At 44.4% G+C, this 20,289-nt stretch overlaps 1 protein-coding gene across 2 annotated transcripts in view; it reads right to left on the bottom strand.

Annotated features, from left to right (window-relative positions):
• Positions 1 to 499: 499 nt before the first annotated feature.
• The window catches only part of COG7 (component of oligomeric golgi complex 7), a 77,875-nt gene continuing 58,085 nt past the window's right edge, over positions 500 to 20,289 (bottom strand). Inside the window, exons 16-17 of one of the 2 annotated variants that reach the window (XM_057529798.1) lie at positions 3,553 to 3,696; positions 500 to 921 (exon numbers count right to left, since the gene is read on the bottom strand). In XM_057529798.1, the coding sequence (XP_057385781.1) occupies positions 755 to 921; positions 3,553 to 3,696 (311 nt within the window). In that variant the 3' untranslated portion in view covers positions 500 to 754. The remainder of the gene's footprint in view (positions 922 to 3,552; positions 3,697 to 20,289) is intronic. The other variant, XM_057529799.1, reaches the window with a different exon arrangement.

The following is a 20,289-nucleotide window of genomic DNA, read 5'->3' as shown; positions in this document are numbered from 1 at the left end:
TCACACAGCTGGAAGGTGGCAAAGCTGGGAATCAAGACCAAGCCTGTCCTGGTGGCTCTCACCCACACTGGCACAGAGGTCACTGCAAAGAGGTTTCCACTTCAAAGCAGCTCTTTTCACCTTCCAGGTTTCCAGCTCCCACTTCAAGGCAGGAGCCAGGCTTGAGCCCTGCCACGGACAGTCTGTGATCCGCCACATGAGAAACCAAAATATTTTTCTTGGTGCGGATTCGCAGCTGATGCTCTTTCGGGGCCAGCCAAACTGGTTCCAAAGATGTGGGGACAGAATGTGTGGGAATCCCTGGATGACAAACCCAGAGAGACACGGCCCTGGCAGCCCAGTGGGGCTGGTTCAGAGGCCACATTCGCGGCAGTGCCCCTCCGGAGGGCTGGCACGAGCAGGCTAACCCAGCTGGGATTATCCTTTCCGCCGAATCCTCAGTGCAGACAGCGCAGCACATGAGAAGCACCCAAATATTCACTGAGGAAAGAAGACAGCCTTCTTTCATTTCACAGTATGTATTAATTGCACTTTCAAGACAGGATCATTTAAAAAATCACCTGAAAATTCCTCCCTGATAAATAATACACCTCTAACTTACAACCTTTTTTTTTTTGATTATACAAATGAACCACATCTTTCTGAAACAAATTCTGCCCAATCCCAGGCAGATTTTTAGAGCAAATCCATTCTGGGGGCTTCTGTGGCCCCGGAACTCCAGCCCCGACCCTCTCATCAGCCGGGTGCGCGGGGGTCAATAGTCCACACCCCGCATGGCGGCCACCGTGGTGGCGAGGCGACGGGGCAGGCCTTTGCTGACCTGTCTGTAATCCTCGGGTTTGGCCTTCAGGAGCATCACGATGTTGTGGAGGGTGCGGGACGGCTGCAGGCCCAGGGCGTCCATCACGTTGATCAGGTAGTCTGTGGGGTGGGGGCAGACAGACACAGCTTGACAGACTCAGCACCGAGAGGACGAGCCCCAAAGGCCTCCCCGCGGTAAGGGACAAGACACCCCCCAACCCCCAAGTGCTGGCTGCCAGGTCTGCCCTCAGCCCACAAGCCTTCACTCTGAGGGCTCTTCCAAGGGGCTCAGACCTGCCTGTGAGCTCGGCCTGGGTCCAGGAATTCTAATCTCATAAAGGAGTTGCCAACATCACCCCATCCCCGCCACTCCCATTGCACACTCAGCCCTCCAGCCCAGCCAGCCGACCTCAGCCGAAGCTCTACCCTGGGGACTCCTGTGTTCCCAGCCCTGCTCCCCAGCGGACCCCACTGACGACATGGAAAACCCAAGGGGTCAGGAGACACAGGGCTTGTCTAAGCAGCTCCCGAAGACAGGGGGGACTTGGACGGTGCAGGGGGCCAGGCCTGGTGTAATGCAGTTCCCACACCTCCCAGATAACCCCTTAGGGTACGAGTTAGGACAGATTACTGAGCCCACCCCCAGGCCAAGTCGATGAGCATTTCCAGGAGAGGGTCTGCGGCTCCTGCCCTTCTGAAAAGCAGCAGTGCCCTCCAACCGGCAGGCAAGCTCGGGCAGCGCCGGCACAGTGGGGGAGAAAACCGGGTTTCCGAGGTCAGGGTGACCTCAGTGACTGCATCCACCTCTCGAGCCTCTGCTTCCACCTGTGGATGCAGTTCGTACCCATCGGGCAGCACGTTCGGGGGATGAAGTGGGACAAGGACCGCAGACGCGCCTGACGTGACGCGGGTGGTCAGTAATCGGCTGCTCCTTCCCTTCCTCTTCCTGGGCAGCAGGGCTGGCTGAGCCCGAGGAAGGGCACTCTCCAGCTCCTCCCTCTTCCTGCTCTGAGGGACTGCGAGACGCGGCAGGTCCCCCCTTATGTTCTGATGACCACCCACGTTGATCTTTTCTGCCCGACTAGGCTGGAGCTCCAGGCACGGCTCTATCTTCCCTGTGTCTTCTTTCTGAGGCCCGGCTCAGGGCAGAGCCCATAGGAGGTGCCCGTTCTGCCCTGGCTGCCTGACTCACGTCCCAGCAAGCCGCTTCCCGGGAAGGGCACCACCAACCAGCCAGGCACCTGCCTCTGGCACAAATTCACCCATAAAACTGAGTTCCCCTCGACTGCAGGCCAGGACCTGCGAAGCGGCAGCCCATGATCTACCATGATGTCTTCTGTTCAGACAGCAAGAGTGTTTTTGGTTTTGTTACATTTTAATGTTTAATTTGAGCGTCTTTAAGGTGGCCACACACTGCCACAGACCTCTCCGCTCTCTATCGTGTTACCACCTGGCAACTTCCCGGCCCCTAAGCACACTCCCTCACGGCGTAAGCTCAGTGAGCACAGGAACTGTCCAAACCTCTCTTGCATCCCATCTCCTAGCACGACGGCTGGCACGTAACAGACACTCAGTCAACGCTGAGCGAGTGAGCCGACGGATGTGGACGGCAGCTTAACAGGGAGGGCAACGCGGTGTGGACCAGTGAACTCTAGGGACCACTCCCACATCTCACACATTAGCTCCGCTGGTTCTCCCCTCAATGCTCCCGCCTATGCTAACAGGGACCACCGACGAGCATCTGAACCCCTTCATCTCTTCTCTGAACCTGTACCCAGTGAGATGACAAAAGCTGGCTGCTGCCCTGTAACTGCTGAGAGCTGACCACGAATGAGCACAGCCGGGGGTTGGGGCAGCTGGGTTCCAGGCCTGGCCCCATCACTCACTGCTCTGGGACCCGGAGCAAAGGGCCTCACTTCCATTTCTTCCTCAGCAAAACAAGAGGCTGGCTCGGGCCTGGGGTCACCCAGGGCAAAGCTCTGGCTGGGTCCCCAAGGAGCTAATCTTTAAGGCTCCCACCACCCTCTCCCTCGCCTGCTCCAAGAGCTGCCTCCAGCTAAAGAACAGGCAGGCAATGGACTGATACCAAGAGGCTGGGGAGACGCCCCGACCACCTGCCTGCAGTACCCCCTGCCTCAGAGCACCCTGCAGGCGGCATCAACTCCAGGGACGTGCGCCAGCAGGAGCAGGTGGGCACACGCCCCTGTGACCCGGGGGGCAGGCAGGTACTTGGATGGAGACCACGGGGCAACCCTGGCTGGGTGCCCCCGCTTCCTTATCAGTGTGACGAAGGCAGAGGCGCTGAGCTCACAGGGGAGTTTTGAAGATTGCGTAAGCCAGTGGGTGCGAGTGCTTGGCTCAGCACCTGGCATGCCTGCGCACAGTGAGAGCTCATTCATCGTCAGTTTGCATGATGATTCTGTCGATGGGCAGAAGGCCAGGCGGGGCAAGTCTGCCTCACTCATCCCAACCCATCTCGGCAAAGCGCCCCTTAATGGCTCTCAGCCTCGGCAGCTGTCGGAGTCCACGGGGACACCTGTCAAAACACTGGTGTCTAGGCTTCTATCCAGGCTTATTATGTCAGAATCTCTGGGGGTGGGGCCTGGGGAGTCCACATTTTTAACAAAGCTTCACAGACAAGCCCAGAGCTGAAGTTGAGAGGAGACCTGGGACGACGGTCCAGGAGGGTAGGGGGCCTGACGGATGCAACAGGCCAGAGCTGACCCCCCCCCACCCGTCCCAGGGACCCACCAATGTCGGTGGCCAGCTGCTTGGTGGAGTGCGGGGTGAGCTCAGGGATCTGGAGGACCGCGTCACAGTAGGTCTGCATCGTGGCTCTGGCGACAGAGCCCAGCCAGCTGTCGGCCATGTTGTCCAGCTCGGGCAGTTCGTCCCCTGGAAAGGGAAAGAGGGTCACCCAAAGAAACACAGCCTGGTCAGGAAGAACCGGCCACCGACAGCTCTTACGGGGCTCTTCGGGGTGACCAGGCCCCATGATAGGTGCCACATGCAATACACAAAGCTACAGTCTCAATGGGCAACGCAGGAAACGGAGGACAGTTACACCTTAGGTCAACTGGTACTGACTCAGTACAATGAGGATTCAGAAAAGAAAGCAATCAGGTGAGGCGGGACAACCTCAGAGGTCTCAGAGGCTGGGGGCAGAGCAGCCAGGCAGGCCAGGAGGGGTTCTGCAGACAGAGCAAGAGGGAGCGGGGCCACACCACAGGTGAGAGGGTGGAGAGCTGGCCCAGCCCAGCAGGAGACAGACGGCAGTGCTGAAGACACAGGCGGCACAGCAGAACCGAGACCTGGGCTCAAGACCAAGCCTACCACTAATGAGCCGGGTGCCGCCTGACTGTTCGCTTCATCGGTAAAATAGAGATAACATCAGTCCTGGCTTTTCAGGGCTGCTGTGGGAATTACACGGGGCCCTCGCGTGGGCCCTTCCGCACGCTTAGTGCCATGTGCACGGTAGCCATTAGTGCTAGAATGACTATTGGGGGTGGGGGGAGTATGTGCAGGGAGCAGTGGGAAGCGTGTTAGGGGACTGGGCTGGGTCACAGAGGGCACCCCGAGAACCACGTGCACCCCATGTAGTAGGGAGCAGGCGGTGACTGCAGGTTCCCTGCAAGGTTGTGAGAAGACGAGCCCATGTTGGGAGGGCCTGCCAGGCCAGGGCGGGGTGAAGGAGGGAGATGCAGCGGCCATCCAGGCACGAGAGGCACGGGCCTGACGCCTGAGGGCAAGGGGGGCACCCCGCAGCAGAAGTGGAAAGAAGGGGAGAAATGAGAGCAACATTTTTTTATAAGTAAGTACGGAGCCAAGCAGTGGAAAATTAGAAGAAGATAAGCAAAATGCTACCACTACCACCACTAATAATAATAGTGACAGAGAATATAAAGTTATGTGTAAATACCATCTGCTTACAGAGGAGCCCAAAGGGCACGTGGGAACACGGCAACACCGGTGAGTGCAATGGTGGGATGATGGGATCTATTTTCTTTGAGAACTGTGACCTGTTTTACATAGAGCATCTGTACAACAAATACAAGCCAGAAGGCTAAAAATCAAAACAGGATAAACACAAATGAGGACAAGGACAGTAACGTGTGATCTAGCGTTTCCGCCTTGGAACTGGACTGGCTATAGTGTGGCCAGAAACGCAGCTGGGAGGGAGGCTGGTTTGGGGGATAAACCTCCTTCTCACTGACTCTGACCCAGAAAGGGCTGAACCTAACAGGCCAGAGCACCAAACACCTAGATTCTAGGGTTGTCGGACAGAACTGAAAGCTGATAGAAACGGATGAGAGGGAGACGTGAAAATGAGTAAGAGACTTAGGCTGGTGCTTTGGGAGACCCTCCAGGTCAGGGGAAGAGGAGCCCAGAGACACAGACACATGGACACAGTGGGTGGCGGGCAGTCGTGTGTTAACTGCATAAGTCCCATTTGTGGAGACCCTGCTGGGTCTGGCGCTGTCCTGGGTGGCCCTGCCCTTCAGGCACTCTCTGGCCAGGCAACAAAGACAGCCCTCAATGAGGTCAGTGCTGCAGCAACTGCACATTCTGAGACCAGCGGGAGCCCACAACCAGGAGCGAGTGCCTGTGCTTACTTGGACAGATGGGCAGTTTGCCAAACGCACATGAGGAAAAAGAGCATTCTGAGCAGAGAGAACAAAACTCGTTTTTAAAAAGTGCCCGTGATAAACAGAGCACGTGTGAGACGGTCCAGCTTGTGAAGAAGCGCATGTACGTGCAGATCCGCAGAGAAAAGCACGTGGGGAGAACAGTCCCTCAGATGCTACCAGTGACTGTCTCAGGGCAGTACATTTTTAATCAAAACTTTTTTTTAATTTTGAAAATGAAGAAAAAATCCTTCTGAGTGGCTGGAATGTGCGCATATGGGGCACAGGAGAGACAGAAAGGGAGGCGATGAGGCCGCAAGCACTCCCTTGGGCAGGACTGGGAAGGTCCCCAACACCAGGCCACGAGGGGTTTGGATTTTGTCCTGTAGGTCCTAAGCGGCCATCAGAGGTTTTTAAGTGGGCAGGGAATCATTAGTCAGAGGGTGAGGGCAAGAACCAGGAAAGAGAAGCAAGACAGACAAAATGCAGGAAAGAAAAGAAATCTCAAGAAAAAGGGGTTTTAAAAGGCCAGGCTGGGCTCAGCAACGCTTGAGCTTTTGCACTGACTTCAGCAATGGCCTGGCCACGACAGACAGCAACCCCTTCCTGAACCATAGTCCCCGCAGGGCTGGCTCTTCCCGGGGGCCCAGCACACAGCAGCAGCTCCGCAGAGAGGCTGCACCTGCCCATCAGATGACCTGCCAGAACCAGGAGCTGGGCCCTCTCTGCCTGTCAGCTGGGCCACAGAGAGTGCAGGAGCCTCCCGGGCCCACTGCCCACACCTGGGAAGCACTTTTCCCCAGTGCCCAGAATCATGACTCCACGGCAGCTCCAGCTGCCTCCATAGATCTCCCAAGTCCACTGCAGCCAAACCTGGTAACTCCACCAAGGAAGAGGACCATGACACGTGGAGGCTGGAGTTTTCCTGCAAATGCCTCTGCTCTAACCCACTATGTTTGTGACCCTTGGACACATCCCTTTACAATTCCCAGAGTTCAATTTCCTCACAGGAAAAAGACTCGCAATGATTTTTAAATCTCCCTCCTACTCATCATTTATCTAAGCCAAAAAGTTCCTATTGGCTGTTTAGCCATCTGCTTCATAAAACTTTCAATGTTAAAATGGGAGAAAACTAGAACTAGTGCCAACTATTATATATAGGATGGCTAAACAATAAGGTCCTGCTACTGTATAGCACAGGGAGCTATATTCAATATCCTGTGATACACCATAATGGAAAAGAATATTAAAAAGAATATACGTATATGGGGCTTCCCTGGTGGCGCAGTGGTTGAGAGTCTGCCTGCTGATGCAGGGGACACGGGTTCCAGCCCTGGTCTGGGAAGATCCCACATGCCGCGGAGCAACTAGGCCCGTGAGCCACAACTACTGAGCCTGCGCGTCTGGAGCCTGTGCTCCGCAACAAGAGAGGCCGCGATAGTGAGAGGCCCGCGCACCGCGATGAAGAGTGGCCCCCGCTCGCCGCAACTGGAGAGGGCCCTCGCACAGAAACGAAGACCCAACACAGCCAAAAAAAATAAATAAATAAATAAATAAATAAATAAATAATTAAAAAAAAAAAAAAAAAAGAATATACGTATATGTATAATTGAATCAGTTTGCTATACACCAGAAACTAACACAACACTGAAAATCAAATATACTCCAATAAAATTTTTAAAAAAGAAAAAAACCCCTAGAACTAGAATGCTAGCTAGTTCACTGGGTAATTCTTTCCTATTTTCTGTATGCTTGAAAATTTTCAAAATAAAACGTTGAATGAAAGGTAAAAACAAAAAAATTACCCGGATCAGCTTCTTCTTGTTGTTATGTATTCAACCATTGTTCAAATGTTACTTTATGGCCGGGAGCTTTTTCCTTCTGAACAATGCTCAACCCAGAGTCCAGCACACAGAACGATTAATAAACATTTCTTAAGTGAGTGAATGAATGAACGAGTGAGCAAATGAAAACAATCACATATTCACTAAATCTGTATATATTTATTTGCAGTGGAACAATAAGACATTATGCTCTTCCTGATGTAAGGCAACAGACGATAAACATAGCACCACATTTCCTTGCCAAAGAATTTGAACCTGAATTTAATCCTTATCAGTAAGAGATACATAATGAAGTATTTATGGATGAAATAACATGATGCCTGGGATGTGATTTAAATACTCTAGCAAAAAATGTGAGCAGAATACATGAAACAAGAAGCCATTCTTGAAGACAGGTGATGAGTGTCTGCGTTTCCTTCTACTATTCTCACTACTTTTGCGTGAGTGTGTGTACGTGAAAAGTTCTATGAAAAAAAAGTTTAAAAAAATTTTAAACTTAAAAAGTGTATTAGCCAATAGATGGAAATAAGAACCACTTGGAGCCCTTGAGTCCAAGACGGCAGCACAGGAAGCCCCTGAATTCACCTCTCCCCCAGCACACCACACCCACAACTATTCACGAAGTGACACCCACTGCACAAGGACTGAGCATCAGCTGAGCGGCTTCCTCCACAGCAAGGGAGGAGGGGGCCCCATGAAGGTGGGGAGGAGAGGCAGACATACAGCCTCACGAAGCCCCACACAGTAGGGCAGGATCTCACGGGCAGAGCCCCTTCCTGAGCGGCAAGAGGTCTGTCTGTGCCCCGCACTGGGCACCCCAACCCTGGGACCTGCAGCCAGACGAAGCCCCCAAAACATCTGGCTTTGAAACCAATGGAGTTTATGTGCAGGGGACCCGGGGTCTGTGGGAATCTGAGGCACTCCTGCTGAGGAGCTCGTGCACAGACTCACCCCAGGAACCAGCGCAAAGGCAGCAGTTTGAGAGGTGACTGGATTCTGTGCGAAGGAGATTCAGCTGCTAATCCTAAAGCATCTGCCAGTGGGGCAGGGAGTATCTAGGGTTGACCTCGGGGACAAAGGGGCTGGAAAACGCCATTCTGCACTCTCCCTCTCCCTTGGGGCGCAGGTGGACAGGCGCAGACATGGCCTCGGGAAAGCTGAGGGTGCGCCCCGCTCCACACTCTCCTCCCACATCACTACAAGCACGGGTGTGCCCTGCCCCCAGCGTTCCTCCCCAACCTTGCTAACGCCAGTGGGCAAGTGCAGTCCACACAGGGAACACCTCGACTGCCTGGCTCTGATAACCAGAGGGGCTTGTGCTCCTGGGCACAGGACTGCAACAACCAGAAAGCCAGTTCTGGGCAGGACATCACACCCAGGACACTACGCAGCAGACTGAACCACATCCCCAGTCCGCAGGTGAAAAAGGGCCATTTAATTGTCCTGGAGCTTCAACCTGAGGATAGGCTTCAGGTCTGCCACACACCTAAGGGCTACAGAGGTGCTCTCAGGGAAGCAGGCAGGCAGGCACCATTCTCGCACCCTCCCTTGGCCTCACCACTGCTCACTGGTACCTCCCAGCAAGGAGCTTATACACTCGTCTGAAGTCCCGATGCTTGCAACTGTTGCCCAGGAGACACCTCCAGATCTCCCAGTCTGGAGGTCAGCAGGGTCTATGATTGCAGTCCCATAGGACTGTATACATCTGCATACTTGAAAAGCTGCTGCCTGAGTATCTGGCTTCCAATCAGCCTGAATCTGGGTGCTGAGTGAGATCATTCCCTTTGGAACACTGACAGGTCTTGGTGCATCCTCAACAACTGGAGCCTATCAAGAATAAGCCAGGCTACTTAGACAATCACAGAGGTTTGAGAGACAACCAAGAGCTAGGGAAAAGTTGAATGATAAGGCTCATCTCCTATACAAGGTCACTCCTTCAAGACTGGGAGAGGTGGCTCTTTTGCCTATTACATAGAAGCCAACATAGAGAGTCAAGCAAACTGAGGGAACAGAGGAATAGTTTCCAAATGAAAGAATAAGACAAAACCTGAGAAAAAGGCCTTAATGAAACAGAAATAAGTAATCTACCTGATAAAGAGTTCAAACTCACGGTCGTAAAGATGCTCACCCAACTTGGGCGAAGAATGGATGAACATAATGAGAACATCGACAAAAAGATAGAAAATATAAGAAAGTACCAAACAAAAAGTGCAGAGCTGAAGAATACAATAAGAGAACTAAAAAATACATTAGAGGGGTTCAATAGCAGACTAGATGAAGTAGAAGAACAAATCACTGACCTGGAAGACAGAGCAGTGGAACTCATTCAAACAGATCAGCAAAAGGAGAAAAGAATTTTAAAAAGTGAAGATAATTTAAGAGACCTATGGGACAACATCAAGTAGAATAACATTTGCATTATAGGGGTCCCAGAAGGAGAAGAGAGAGAGAAATGGGAAGAAAATTTATTTGAAGAAATAATGGCTAAAAACTTCCCTAACCTGGGGAAGGAAACAGACACTGAAGTCCAGGACACACAGAGTTCCAAACAAGATGAACCCAAAGAGATCCACACCAAGATACGTTATAATTAAAATGTCAGAAGTTAAAGAGAGAATCTTAAAAACAGCAAGAAAAAAAAAAACAACTTGTACATGCAAGGAAACCACCATAAGATTATCAGCTGATTTTTCAACAGAAACTCTGAAAGCCAGAGGGATTGGCATGTTATATTCAAAGTGCTGAAAGGAAAAAACTTCTGACCCAGAATACTCTACCAGGCAAGGCTAGCATTCAGAATTGAAAGAGAGATAGTTTTCAAGACAAGCAAAAGTTAAAGGAGTTCATCACCACTAAACCAGCCTTATATGAAATATTAAAGGGTCTTCTTTAAGCTGAAAAGAAAAGGTACTAATAACAAGAAAACATATGAAAATAAAAATCTCTCTGGTGAAAGATGAATATATAGTAAAGGTAGTAGATTAATCACTTTTAAAGCTAGTATGAAAGTTAAAAGAAAAAAGTAGTAAAATTAACTACAATAATTAGCTAAGGGATACTCAAAATAAAAAGACGTAAAATATGACATCAAAAACATTTAACGTGACGGGGGGAGTAAAAATGTAGAGTTTTTAAAATGCATTCAAATTTAAGTTGCTACCGGGCTTCCCTGGTGGTGTAGTGGTTAAGAATCCATCTGTCAATGCAGGGGACACAGGTTCGAGCCCTGGTCTGGGAAGATCCCACAAGCCGAGGAGCAACTAAGCCCATGCACCACAGCTACTGAGCCTGCACTCTAGAGCCTGAGAGCCACAACTACTGAAGCCTGCATGCCTAAAGCCCGTGCTCCACAACGAGAGAAGCCAACACAATGAGAAGCCCACGCACCGCAACAAAGAGTAGCCCCTGCTTGCCACAACTAGAGAAAGCCCGTGCGCAACAACAAAGACCCAACGCAGCCAAAAAATAAATAAGTAAATTAGAAAAAGAAAAATTTAAGTTGCTACCAACTTAAAATATATTGCCATATATATATTTGGCAGTATATAATATATATATTTATATATATACTTAATATATATTAGTATATTTTATATATGCTAATATAGTATATATATTTTTATATATACTAATATAGTATATTTTATACATGTTATATATATATATATATATAGAGAGAGAGAGAGAGAGAGAGAGAGCCACTGTTATATGTGAACCTCATAGTAAGCACAAATCAAAAACCTACAGTAGATACACAAAATATAATGAGAAAGGAATATAAACATAATACTAAAGAAATTCATCAAACCACAAGGGAAGAGAAGAAGGAACATAGAGGAATTACAAAACAGCCAGAAAATAATGAACAAAATGGCAATAAGTTCATACTTATTACTTTAAATGTAAATGGACTAAATTCTCCAATTAAAAGACACAGAGTGGCTGAATGGATAAAAAACAAGACTCATCTGTGCTTCCTAAAAGAGACTCACTTCAGATCTAAGGACACACACAGACTGAAAGTGAAGGGATAGAAAAAGATTTTCCATGCAAATGGAAATGAAAAGAAAGCCAGTGTAGCTATACTTATATCAGACAAAACAGACTTTAAAACAAAGAATGTAATAAAAGACAAAGAATGTCATTACATAATGATTAAGGGGTCAGTCCATCAAGAGGATGTAACATTTGTAAACATTTATGCACCCAACATAGAAGCACCTAAATATATAAAGCGACTATTAACACATCTAAAGGGAGAACTTGACAGCAATACAATAATAGTAGGGGGCTTTAATATCCCACTTACATCATTGGATAGATCATCCAGACAGAAAATCAAGAAAATATCAGCCTCAAATAACCTGTTAGACTAGATGGCCACATGTATATATGTGTGTGTGTGTGTGTGTGTGTGTATGTATATATACGAAACATTCCAGCCAAAAAGCAGCAGCAGCAGAATATACATTCTTCTCAAGTTTGCATGGAACATTCTCCAGGACAGATCACATGTTAGGCCACAAAACAAGTCAATAAATTTAAGAAGATTGAAATCATATCAAGCATCTTTTCCAATCACAATGGTATGACACTAGAAATCAAGAAGAAAACTGGAAAAATCACAAATATGTGGAGATTAAACAACATGCTACTGAACAACCAATGGGTCAATGAAGAAATCATAAGGGAAATCAAAAATACCTTGAAACAAATGAAAATGGAAATACAACCACCTCAATCTATAGAATGCAGCAAAAGCAGTTCTAAGCAGGAAGTTCAAAACAATACCGACCTACCTCAAGAAACAAGAAATTTTTCAAATAAATAATCTAACTTAACACCTAAAAGAGCTAGAAAAAAGAAGAATAAATGAAGCCCGAAGTTAGTAGAAGGAAGTAAATAATAAAGATGAGAATGGAAATAAATGAAATAGAGACTGAAAAACAATAGAAAAGATCAATAAAACTAAGAGCTGGTTCTTTGAAAGGATAAACAAAATTGACAAACCTTTAGCTAGACTCACCAAGAAAAAAAGAGAGAAGGCTCAAATAAATAAAAGCAGAAATGAAAAGAGGAGAATGATACCATAGAAATACAAAGGATCATAAAAGACTACTATGAACAATTATACACCAAAAAACTGGATAACATAAAAGAAACGGATAACTTCCTAGAAACATACAATCTTCTAAGATTGACCCATGAAGAAATAGAAAATCTGAATAGACCAATTACTAGAAAGGAGATTAAGTCAGTAATCAAAAACCTCCCAACAAACGTAAGTCCAGGACAACACAGCTTCACTGATGAATTCTACCAAACATTCAAAGAAGATATAATACATATCCATCTCAAACTCTTCCAAAAAAACTGAAGAGGGGGGAACATTTCCAAACTTAATTTATAAGAATAGCATTACTCTGATACCAAAACCAGAAAAGACACCACAAAAAAATAAAACTACAGGCCAATCTCCCTGATGAACATAGATGCAAAAATTCTCAACAAAATATTAGCAAATGAAATTCAACGATACATTAAAAAGATCATACACCATGATCAAGCGGGATTTATCCCAGGGATACAATATTCACAAATCAATGTGATATACCACATTGACAAAATGAAGGATAAAAATCATAGGATCATCTCAATTGACATTTGACAAAATTCAACATCCATTTACGATAAAAACTCTCAACAAAGTAAGTATAGAGTGAGTACCTCAACATAATAAGGGCCGTATATGACAACCCCACAGCTAACATCATACTCACTGATGAAAAGCTGAAAGTTTCTCCTCTAAGATCAGGAACAAGACAAGGATACCCACTCTTGCCACTTTTATTCAACTTAGTATTGGTAGTCCCAATCATGGTAATTAGGCGAGAAAAAGAAATAAAAGGCATCCAAATAGGAAAGGAAGAAGTAAAACCATCACTATTTGCAGATGACACGATTCTACATATAGAAAACGTTAAAAGACTCCAGCAAAAAACTCTTAGAACTAATGAATGAATTCAGTAAAGTTGCAGGATATAAAATCAATATACAGAATATTGATTGGGTTTCTGTACACTAATAACAAACTATCAGAAAGGGAAATCAGCAAAGCAATCCCATTTACAATTGCATCAAAAAGAAAAATACCCAGGAGTAAATTTAACCAAGGAAGTGAACCACCTGTATACTGAAAACTGTAAGACACTGATGGAAGAAATTTAAAAAGACACAAATAAATGAACAGATATTCCATGGTCATGGACTGGAAGAATTAATATTGTTAAAATGCCTATACTACCCAAAGCAATCTACAGATTCAATGCAATCCCTATCAAAATTTCAATGGTATTTTTAACATAATTAGAACAAATAATTAAAATATTTGTATGGAACCACAAAAGACCCTAAATAACCAAAGCAATCTTGAGACAGAAGAACAAAGCTGGAGATATCACACTCCCTGATTTCAAACTATATTACAAAGCTATAGTAATCAAAACGGTATGGTATTGGCATAAAAACACATAGATCAATATAACAGATTACAGAGCCCAGAAATAAACCCACACATATATGGTCAATTAATTTGTGACAAAGGAAGCAAAAATATACAAAGTGGACAGGACAGCCTCTTCAATAAACGGTGTTGGCAAAACTGGACAACCACATGCAAAAGAATGAAACTGGACCACTGTCTTACATCATATACAAAAATTAACTCAAAATGGTTTAAAGACTTGAACCTAAAACCAAAAACCATAAAATACCTAGGCAGTAAGCTCCTTGACATTGTTCTTAGCAATATTTTTTGGGATCTGACTCCAGAGGCAATGGCAACAAAAGAAAAAATAAACAAATGAACTACATCAAACTAAAAAGCTCCTGGGGGCTTCCCTGGTGGTGCAGTGGTTAAGAATCCACCTGCCAATGCAGGGGACATGGGTTTGAGCCCTGGTCCAGGAAGATCCCACATGCTGTGGAGCAACTAAGCACATGTGCCACAACTACTGAGCCTGCGCTCTAGAGCCCATGAGCCATAACTACTGAAGCCCACGTGCCTAGAGCCCGTGCTCCACAACAGAGAAGCCACAGCAATGAGAAGCCTGCACACTGCAACGAAGAGTAGTCCCCAGTTGCCACAACTACAGAAAGCCCACGCACAGCAACGAAGACCCAACACAGTCAAAAATAAATAAATAAAATAAATAAATAAATAAAATTTTAAAATAAATAAATAAAAAGCTCCTGTACAGCAAAGGAAACCATCAACAGAACAAAAAGCCAACCTACTGAATGGAAGAAGATACAGTAGTCCCCCCTTGTCTGTGGTTTTGCTTTTTGAGGTTTCAGTTACCTAAAGTCAACTACAGTCCAAAAATAGTAAATGGAAAATTCCAGAAAAAACCAATTCATATAGCAAGCTTTAAAATGCACTAAGTAGCATGATGAAATCTCACCCTGTCCCACCCTGCCCCACCCTGCCCCACCCTGTCCCGCCTGGGACATGAGTCATCCCTTTGTCCAGTGTATTGTTACTGTATATACCACCCACCCATTAGTATAGGAGAAAACACAGTATATACAGGGTTCAGTACTATCCATAGTTTCAGGCATCCATTGGCAGTCTTGGAACACATCCCCTGTGGATAAGGGGGCACTACTGTATTTGCAAATCATATAATCAATAAGGGGCTAATATCCAAAATATATAAAGAACTCATACAACTCAATAACAAAAAACAACAATCTGATTAAAAAATGGGCAGAGGAGCTGAATGGACATTTTTCCAAAGAAGACATGCAGATGGCCAACAGGCACACTAAAAGATGCTCAACATCAGTAATAATCAGGGAGATGTTAATCAAAACCACAATGAATATCATCTCACACCTGTCAGAATGGCTACTATCAATAAGACAAGAAATAACAAGTTTTGGTTGTAGAAAGAAAGGAACCCTCATCATACACTGTTGGTGGGAATGTAAATTACTGCAGCCACCATGGAAAACAGTATGGAGGTCCCTCAAAAAATTAAAAATAGAACCACCATATGACTCAGATATTCCACTTCTGGGTTTTTATCCAAAGAAAACAAAAACAAATTCAAAAAGACATACACACCCCTATGTTCATCACAGCATTATTTACAATAGCCAAGATATGGAAACAACCTAAGTGTCCATCAATGGATGAATGGATAAATAAGATGTGGCATATATACACAATGGAATACTATTCAGCCATAAAAAAGAGAGAAATCTTGTCAATTTCAACAACACGGATGGACCCTGAGGGTATTATGCTAAGTGAAATAAGTCAGTCAGAGAAAGACCAATACTGTATGACTTCACTTATATATGGAATCTGAAAATCAAAACAAACGAACAAATGAAACGAAACAAAACTCATAGATACAGAGAACAGATTGGTGGTTACCACAGGGGAAGAGAATTAAGGGAGGAGGCAAAAAGGGTGAAGGGGGTCAACTGTATGGTGACAGATGGTAACTAGACTTCTTGTGGGGATCACTTTGTAGTGTATACATATATCAGATTATTATGTTGCATACCTGAAACTAATATATTAATATTATATCAATAAATATATATATAGAAAAATTGAATTAAAAAAACTCACATAAACTCATTACCCTTCAATAACTATTACTAGCATTGTAGTTTACATATATTTTTAACATACAATAGAGAAATATATTCTAATTTTAAAATTTCAGACAGTACATAAATATCATGAGTAAAAACTAACCATACTTCACATCTCTGCTGCCACTTCCCTGCCCAGAGGTGGCCATTGATACCAGTTTGGTACGTGTTCTGCCAGACCTATTTTCAATGCTTTTATGTGCATATGTATGTACAGAAATACACAGGGTGGGGCTTTTTCAAAACATAAATAATATTGTATGTATTATTTTGTATCTTGCTTTTTTGTCTTAACAATGTAAGATCCATATTTCTGAAGATCTTATCTCTAAGTTCAAATAGTTCTACCTCTTATAAAGAAAATCAAAGAGAAATTTTCTACATTATGGATATATCACAATATACCTACCTACTCCCTGAGTAATAGACATTTGGGTTTTCTAATTTTTTGCTATTACAAACAATTCTGCAATGAACCACCTCATATGCACCTCCGTGGGCACATAAGCATGGATTTCTCTTGAATGGGCATCTAAAAGAAGAACTGCTGGATCAAAAAGGATGGGTTTACTTTAACTCTGGATAGAAACCACCCTCCAGACAACCTTTATCGATTTATTCTCCTAGGGTCTTATCTTTGGCTTTTTCCTTTGTTTAAATCATGAGATATACCATACACCTGGTAGAATGTATAAAACACATTACATGTTTTACAGAACAACTATAAAGCCAATGCCAATGCAATCACCTCTATGTTCAAGAAAAAGGCCACTGCCAGTACCCCAAAGCTCTCACATGCCCCTCCAAGCACACGCAGCAGGATCCCAGGTACCCCGCTCTGCAGCCTCTCCCCGGTATGCAACCCCCAGCAAGCCTAACTTTGGCTGTTCAGATTCTTTCTGTCTTATTTCTTTTGCTCCATCATGTGACTGTGAGAATCATCCATGTCATTATGTATAGCTGTAGCTTGTTCACTTTTAATACTGCATACTATTTCATCCCATGACTGTACCATAACGTAGGTGTCCACTTTACTGTTGGTGGACATTCAGGTTACTACCAGTTTGGGGCTATTACCACATCACCACAAATATCCTTATAAATATATGTGGGGGGCACACATGGAAGAGGTTCTAGGATATATATCTGGGAGTAAAACTGATAGGCCAGAGGGTATGCACACTGTCACTTTTACTAGAAAATGCCGAACTGTTTCCAAAGTGGATATACCAATTGATAGTGGTGTGAACGTTCTCTAGTCTTTTTTTTTTTTTTTTGGCCTTGCCGTGCAGCTTGTGGCATCTTACTTCCCCGACCGACCAGGGATCAAACCCATGCTCTCGGCAGTGAAAGCTCAGAGTCCTAACCACTGGATCGTCAGGGAAGTCCCCTAGTCTCTTCTCCTTGTGCTTACATGCACAGCGGTTTTTTTTTAAATGGACTCATACTGCATATATTATTTTATAACCATTCTTCACACTCAATATGCTGAGAATATATGTATGTCATTAAATATTTTTTATAATATCATTTTAATGGCTGTATATAACTATACGGATGTACAAAAACAGTTTAATCAAACTTTCTAGAGTTTCACATTTATTTTTCTTTTTAATGTTTTGCTTTTATAAACAATGCTGGGATGAACATTCATGGAGTTACACTCATGGTTATTTTATTAGCATAATTATCTAGCAGTAGAATTCCTGATCTAAAAGGTATGCACATCTCTAAGGTCTTTGATCTTATGTCAAATAGCCCTTCAGAAATTCAAACTGTACAATTTAAACTGTTTTCCTCCATCTTGCCAATATTAAGCATAAACACTTAAAATATATGCATGGAGCTTCCCTGGTGGCACAGTGGTTAAGAATCCGCCTGCCAATGCAGGGGACACAGGTTCAAGCCCTGGTCTGGGAAGATCCCACATGCCACAGAGCAACTAAGCCCATGTGCCACAACTACGGAGCCTGTGCTCTAGGGCCCATGTGCCACAACTACTGAGCCTGTGTGCCACAGCTACTGAAGCCCGTGTGCCTAGAGCCCATGCTCCACAACAAGAGAAGCCACCACAATGGGAAGCCCACAAACCGCAACGAAGAGTAGCTCCCGCTCACCACAACTAGAGAAAGCCCGCGTGCAGCAAGACCCAACGCAGCCAAAATAAATAAATTAATTAATTAATTAAATTTATTTTAAAAATAAATAAAAATAAAATAAAATAAAATATATGCATGTATATATAGTCAATTTGATAGGTTGTAAAATGATCCATCCTACTTTCATTTGCAGCTCTTTGAGGATTACTAAAGTTAAAACATTTCTTTATATGTTTTAGCTTATCTGAATGCCTTCATGTTGTTTACTTATTTTTCCGTGGGTGTTCATCTTTTTCTTACTGACTTGTAAGAACTTTTATAAAATGAGGATATTAACCATCATCTATCATATATGTTGCTATTTTTTTCCAGTTTATCATTTATCTTTCAATTTCCTTTACAGTTTCTTTTTTTTTTAAAATATTTATTTATTTATTTGGCTGCACCGGGTCTTAGTTGCGGCACGCGGGGTCTTAGTTGCGGCACGCGGGATCTTAGTTGCAGCATGCGGGATCTTTAGTTGTGGCATGTGGGATCTAGTTCCCTGACCAGGGATCAAACCCGGGCCCCCTGCATTGGGAGCACGGAGTCTTAGCCACTGGACCACCAGGGAAGTCCCCTCCTTTACAGTTTCTATCTTTCATTTCAAAAAAGTCTTCCCTTCCCTATCATGAAGATTATTAATAGTCACTCATAGTTTAGCTTAGCAGGTTTCACATTTTAAATCTGAATTTTAAATAGAATTTTTTTTTCAAAAATTATATAAGTACCATTAATATTTATAATCCTATGAAACTTATGGAGATTTTATTTGTATTACTTTTGCAAACAGTTTATGGAAATTTGACAACTATGCCTATTCTCTGTGGGATAAAAATCTTGACATATTGATTCAATCAAATGTGCTGATTATACGGAACAATTCCTCTTTTCTTCTCGTTAATTTTCCTTTTTGATCTGTCAAAGCCTAAATGAGAGGTACAAGATTTTCTCAGTACTAATGTGGTTTTGTCATTATACGTCTGCCAGCTTCTTCTTTATATACTTCAGTGCTGTGTTACTGGCCACAAAAGCGTACCTGACTACTACAGGTTCACTGTGGAATCCACCCGTTATTGACATGAAGAATCATTTAGTCTCATTTATTATCTTTTGATTTGATTCAACTTCTTTAATAGTGATGCAGTCATCTTGTTTTCTTTTTATTTGAATTTACATGAGATGCCTTTTAGCCACCCTTTATTTTTAACCTTTCGATGTGATTTTATTTTCAGTGCGGTACCTTCTCTTGAGCTGCTGAATCCTTTATATACCAAGTGATTTTTTTTCTGTCTATTCAGTATTACAGAGGGAGGCCTATAATGCCCAATGTTAGGGATAAGATGATTTTGGATCAGAGAGTATGTGGTCCCTGTTCAAATCTGTCAGGCCCAGACAATGAGAAAAAGGAAAAGTGTTAACGTATTGTATTTTTTTACCTTGCCAGTTTAGAGACCCACGAGCCTTGGGGAGTTGGAAGCTCGCTACAGCCAAAGGCATTTGGACAGAAGTGTTAACCTCTACCCTGAAGAGTTTATTATTGTCTTGACAAGAAAAACTCTTCTTGGATGGAGTTAGAGTCTGTCATACAGAGTGAAGTAAGTCAGAAAGAGAAAAACAAATACAGTATGCTAACACATATATACGGAATCTAAGGGGAAAAAAAAAAAAAAAGGCCATGAAGAACCTAGTGGCAAGACGGGAATAAAGACAGACCTACTAGAGAATGGACTTGAGGATATGGGGAGGGGGTGGGGTGAGATGTGACAGGGTAAGAGAGTGTCATGGACATATATACACTACCAAATGTAAAATAGATAACCAGTGGGAAGCAGCCGCATAGCACAGGGAGATCAGCTCGGTGCTTTGTGACCACCTAGAGGGGTGGGATGGGGAGGGTGGGAGGGAGGGAGATGCAAGAGGGAAGAGAAATGGGAACATATTGTATATGTATAACTGATTCACTTTGTTATAAAGCAGAAGCTAACACACTATTGTAAGGCAATTATACTTCAATAAAGATGTTTAAAAAAAAAAAAAAAGAAAAAAAGAAAAACTCTTCTTATGAGGTGCCACTTTACTTGACAGGTGGCCCACACAGAGGCGGAGCAGAGAGAGAGAAAACACCTGGCGGGCCCCTTGCCCTGTGACCTCCCTTCTATCACCAATGAATGCCTACGACCCCAGGCCCACCTGCCACCACCTCCCAAC

This window comes from Balaenoptera acutorostrata, chromosome 15, assembly GCF_949987535.1.
Source record: "Balaenoptera acutorostrata chromosome 15, mBalAcu1.1, whole genome shotgun sequence".
Lineage (NCBI taxonomy): Eukaryota > Metazoa > Chordata > Mammalia > Artiodactyla > Balaenopteridae > Balaenoptera > Balaenoptera acutorostrata.
This window is presented reverse-complemented; position numbering and strand designations above follow the sequence as displayed.